General features: G+C 39.1%; 1 protein-coding gene across 1 annotated transcript; it reads right to left on the reverse strand.

The window, feature by feature from the left end:
• Nucleotides 1–1,529: 1,529 nt before the first annotated feature.
• LOC114684294 (olfactory receptor 9Q1-like) lies at nucleotides 1,530–2,465 on the reverse strand. Its single transcript, XM_028858798.1, has one exon. The coding sequence runs from the start codon at nucleotides 2,463–2,465 to the stop codon at nucleotides 1,530–1,532; it is 936 nt and encodes a 311-aa protein (XP_028714631.1).
• Nucleotides 2,466–6,000: the final 3,535 nt, after the last annotated feature.

Here is a 6,000-nt window from a genome sequence, read left to right on the forward strand (position 1 = left end):
CAAGCTAAATAAGAAAAGATGAGTCAATGTGACCTATTTCTCTCCAATTTCTCAGTCAGGCTCAATTAAATCAAGGGGTCTGTGGTTAAAGAGGTAAAAATCCAGAGTTTTTTGGGATTGGATACAGGCTGACATTTTGCATGACACTGGGTCTTTGGACTGACTAAGATCTACCTACCCACAGGCAAGACAAAACATGTCGGAACAAGATATGTATCTGTGGTACAGATACAAGGAACACCATCATGGGCAGGGGAGGGGTGTAATTTAGTCAAAGGGACTCCAAAAGCATGCACTAGAACAGAAGGAATCTAGAAAAGGTGAATAGAAAAAAAATAGAATGTATTTTGAGTGCGGAAATGCAATCAACAAGCATGTTATTGCAGGTCTTAGTAGAGATTCTAGTAAGGCACCCTGGCAAAAACTAAAGGATTTGAACAGTACTTTGAATAGGTTCAGCTTCATTAATTAGGTCATTAAACTACCATAATTAAATAATTAAAAATAAATTGTGATTCTGAAGAGATGGTTCCCTGATTGAGAATGCTTGTGGTACAATCATAAAAACCATTTTGTATTATCACCCATGTAATAAGCCTGAAGTTCCATAAATGCCTGCAATCCCAGCTCCAAAAAACAGAGACAGGAGAATCAGTGAGGTTTCCTAGCTTCCAGCCTAGCCCAGACAATACAAGCTGCAGGTTCAGGGAAAGACTCTGCCTCAAATAAATAGGCTGAGGGTGATAGAGGAGGTCACCTGATGCCATTTTCTGGCACACGCATGTGCACACACTCATAAATAAATGAAAGTAAATAAATATTTTTAAAGTGTCATCTACAGCAAGGAAATAACTCAATTGGGTAGGATAATGCCTGCCTACCAAACACAAAGTCCTAGGTTTGATCCTGAGAATTTATTGCTAAGTCCAGAAAGTAATGGAGAACTTTAATCACAGCAAGGTAAGGTAGAGGGAGATCAGAAATCTAAGGTCATCCTCACCTTCATAGAGAGTTTGAGGCCAGAGTGGACTACATGACACCATGTCTCAAAAGATTTATATTTAAAATTAAATGAAAATTTTCTAAATTTTGAATCTCAAACACAACACAGTTTAATGGGCAAATAGATGAATGGGTTTATTAATGGATATATTTATTTAATGAAGTAAATATAACAAATATTAACATTAACAGAATCTAACTATTGAGTATAAGGTATTTATTAAATTATATTTTCACATTTTTTATGGAAAATTTTGCAAAAACTACATTATTGTTCTGTTATCACAAACCAGTGAGACCTGCCACATTTACATTGTACATGTCCTGACAGCCGTGGTCCACACTTAAATCTCTTCTCCAGCTAGTCTTTACATTTTTTCTTGCTTCTCCATGGAGCTAAACATTTTTACTTTTTAGGAACCCTGGGCTGTGGGATCCACATTTAAATATTAGGGATAGTATAAAGAAGTCCTAAAGTGCTGGCATTAGGAAACATCTTTCTTGGGATTTCCCAAGGTGGGAAGAGGCTAGGCACTCTTGACTCTATTGAGAGCTCTCCTTAGCGCTTCCTTCACTTCCTTGTTCCTCAAGCTGTAGATGAGGGGATTCAGCATGGGGATTACTGTTGTGTAGAACACAGACACTACCCGATCCTTTTCTGAATCCTGGCCAGAGTTGTCTCTCAGGTACATGAAGATGAGGGTACCAAAGAAGAGCGACACTGCGGTGATGTGGGAGGCACAGGTTGAGAAGGTCTTGGCCCGACCTCCTGCTGAAGGGATCCTCAGAATGGCCACAATGATGAACAGGTAGGAAACCACAATTATCACCATGCAAGCAGGGATAACAAAAATGGCAAACACAATGATCACCAACTCCTGGGTGTAGCTCTCCCCACAGGTCAGCTTTAACAGAGGAGGAAGGTCACAGAAAATGAAGTCGATCTCATTGTTTCCACAAAATGAGAGGGAGAATGCTGAGATTGTGCGCACCAAGGCACTGAGGAGACCAGCAACGTAAGCCCCAGCCACAAAACTTAAAAGGGCTTTCTGTGTCATGATGGTGACATAAAGCAGAGGTTGGCAAACGGCCACATAGCGGTCATAGGCCATGAAGGCCAAAAGGTAGCAATCGATGGAGCCGAAGAAAGTGAACAGGAAAAACTGAGCAACACAGCGTGCATAGGACAAAGCTGCCCCATGCTCCAACAATACCGCCATTGTTTGAGGAACTGTGACAGAGGAGTAGCAGATGTCCATGAAAGAGAGGTGGCTTAGAAGGAAGTACATCGGGGTGTGGAGGCGGCGATCCATGCGGATCAGAATAATCATGCCTGAATTCCCCAGCAAAGTGAAGAGATAGATAAATAAGAACAGGTGGAACAGAGGGAGACCCCGTTCTGGGTGTTCAGTGAACGCTATGAGAAGGAACTCTGTCACCAAAGTCAGGTTCACCTTTGCCATGAAGCCTGTCGTACCTGAGAGAGCGTTAGAAACAAGTCAGGGTGCTGCACGCAGGATGCACGTACAAGTACAGTGTAAACTTTTAAACATATTGAAAGTACCCAGGTGCTATAGAGGGGACTTTAAACATGACAGGTCTTAGCTCCTTGCTTCAAGGGAGTTTTATGATAGTAATTAGGGTATGGAGGGAAAAATAAAACGTATGTGAACCTGTGCAGAACAAGAGAGTGGGTAATCCCACTTACACTGCAAAGCAGCTGTGTGAGCCCTGCAAATGAAGCAGAGCCTGGACAGCGATTTGTGGTCATTTTCCTGCCATGCAGCTGACCATCTCAGGATTCTGTCCTTTATCCTTGATGGTCCAACTTCTCCCCTATTTCTAACCCTCTTCATCTCTTCTCTGAGTTAAATCAATAGCCATCGAACTAAGTTCTCTCCTCACTCCTTACTCAGAGTAACTTCTTACAAATTATTGCCACATTTTAAAATTTATTATCATTTAAAATCTTGTTATTTCCAAGACTTTAATTTGATCATGCCTCACCCATTTGACAAAAATCTAGTCATGGAACCCTGTCAAGAGCAGGAAATTACATCCTCAATACATTGGGACGATTTACATTTCCCCTACCTATTTTCTTATGTACTCAGCTGACTTCCCAGTCCTCACACACATAGTGACACCTCGCTATCCCACAGTTTCCCCAGATGTACTGAATAATTGGCAGCCCTGATACTCCTCCATTCATGGATGTCTCTGTGCTTCAGGCAGAACACCACTTCTGCCTAGAACATCTTACTTTTCTGGTCCCCAGGGTCCTTCCCAGTGCTTACACTACCTTCAAACTGTTTCTCAGATCACAAGTTTTCACAAGAAGCCTCCTTTCATTTATTCCTTCTCCAGACAGTAAATGTCCCCTGGGAATTCATCACTCAATAAGGGTTTATTATATTTTATAGAATGAAGTTATTAAATAAGATGTGAAACATCTTGAAAGGGGAGCAATACTGTGATAGAATTCCAATTGCAAAATCAGAACATACCCTAAACATGAGAATTCAGTACAACCGATGAAAATTATCAGTGATTGTCATAAGTTCTTTCTAGGTTTTATACTTCTATAACCTTAAAACTTAAAACTTAAAACTTCTATAACCTTAAAATTTACTACTTAACAGAAAGAAATTGTTAATTTTCACAAAAAATAGGTTTTTATCAGAAAAATACTAGCAATACTAAAAACAAACTGGTAGACTCTATTCTTCCTGACTGATTAATTAATTTAATCTTCACAAAAATTTATAAATGAATTTTCTTCTTTCTTTGGGTGAAGAAACTAAGACCATAGGTAAGCAACAATCCAAAGACAGCACAGCTAGGAAATGGTCTAGTTGCCATTAGGTACAACGCTGTACATATGCTAGAAACTGCTTACCTTGTAACTGATTTCACATGATTCCTTGGTTTATTCCAATAGCTGTTACTTAGAAAATGTCTGGCATTATGTCAAAAAAGTCAAATCGTGATAGAGGCTTTGAAGCAAGAGAATAGATTGTCATTTGGCTGAATCAAAATGCAGCAGGGTAGGGAAGATGTTGAAAAATATTACAGCATAAATCATTGGTAGCTAGACCAGTGCTGGACCAAGGCACTGGGGAGAATGGTAAATAAAGGAAATTGGTTCTGGTAACTGGGTGGAATATCAATTAAGATATATGGCTCAGACTGACCATCTGAATTCCAGTTTGGCTTTACCCCACTGATCCTCTTTTCTCTTTGTCCTATACTTTTCCTTAGTCTAAACAAGGTCATTTCATTCCATCTACCTGGTGAAGAAGTATTCTAAGAGTATAATGGGGGCAATACTATCCCAGACAGCAAAAGATTTGCTGATTCCTGTTGGCCTCCTACACTTTTAACTATGAGAATGAGGAAGTCTTAGCTCCTCAGTGCCCCTTTCTTTCCTTCAGATTCACACACACACACACACACACACACACACACACACACACACACATGCACATGCACTCACACAAGCACCATATTAATCAACATGAACATAAAAATGCCTTAACACTCTTCCTACAATAATTCTTGAGATCCTTCTAACCATCTGCCACAGCAAAGACCTTTTTTTGGTTTCTAGAATCTACTAAATCTAGCCAAGATTCATTCTTCATCCTAAGTGTAGTTCAATTACATATTAGACTTGGTCAGCAGAGGTTGGAGAACAGCCTTTTCTTATACATTTCCAACTCTAACACAAACACCTTAAAGAGAAGACACTAATTTTGATTACAAAACTCTGAGATCTCCACACAGTGGTTAAAATGGTCTCTGAGGAGAGGCATCTATTGCTTATGAGAATTCTTAACAAGGCACCTGGCCCTGTCACAGAGGAGAAAAGACAGCTGCTCCCCGCCGCAAGTCACAGGTCCCAAAGCCTAACTATTCATCTCATACTCTACAAACAAAAGAAAATCTTCAAACAACACTTCGTTTAAGGGCATGGATCATGAGTTATATGGGTTATATGCCTTCATTTCCCCTCAACTACTGCTCTTGTAGTGAGAATCTAGTTAATCTGGTTCATATCTATACTCATTTGTTCAAATTAATAGATACATATGTATACATAGATACATACATACATACACATACATATAGAAAGTGTGTGCAAAATTTTACAGTTAAAATATTGGTGCTGTATTTATTTTTAATTGATTAAATATTTTATTTTTATTATTTGAGAATTTCATACATGTGCATAATGTTTTGAGTAAATTCAGGCCTTGTTCCATCTCCTCCAATGTTCTCCCTATGACCCCCCAACATTTCTCCTTCCCAACTTCATGTGCTTTACTTTTATTCTTAAATCCAATGATTTTACTTAGTTCTGCCTGTGTGTACAAAGGCATAGGGTCATCTATTGGAGGTTGTCAGGACCTGGAGCCACAAAAGAAAACTTTCTCTCCCTCCCCAGCAGCTATCAATTGCCGACAGCTCCTCAGCTAAGGTGGTACTTCATGAGCCCCTCTCCTGCCTATGCTGGGGTTTAGACTAGTTCGTTCCTTTGCTGATCTTATACATGTAGTCATGATCTTATATGTAGTCACAACCACTGTGAGTGGTACAAGAATATAATCTCTTGTCATTGCCATATTTAAAAAATTCAGTTTGAAGGTCTCCTCCCTTCATTTTTTTTTCAATGCCATTCATGTGTAGGCTGAGAGGAAGACAGTACAGCTAAATATTTATCATTTCAAAGTCAAATTTCTAAAATAAGTAGATTAGAAGTTGAGAAGAAAAAAAGGAAAGCCATTTTTAAAATATTGACTATTTCTACTTCTCAAATGTTATCTGTGAGCCTATTTGGTGCATGTGACTTCAAGTTCATCACATGGGAGGGTAAGGAAGAAAAAACCTTAAGTTTGAGGCTGGACTACACTATGTGACTAAATAACAGTGATAAAATAAAATAATGAGTGAAAAATATTTTATTTAAGGATGGAACTTTTGTAGCTGGAGAGCTTC

Source organism: Peromyscus leucopus, chromosome 1, assembly GCF_004664715.2.
Source record: "Peromyscus leucopus breed LL Stock chromosome 1, UCI_PerLeu_2.1, whole genome shotgun sequence".
NCBI classification, from domain to species: domain Eukaryota; kingdom Metazoa; phylum Chordata; class Mammalia; order Rodentia; family Cricetidae; genus Peromyscus; species Peromyscus leucopus.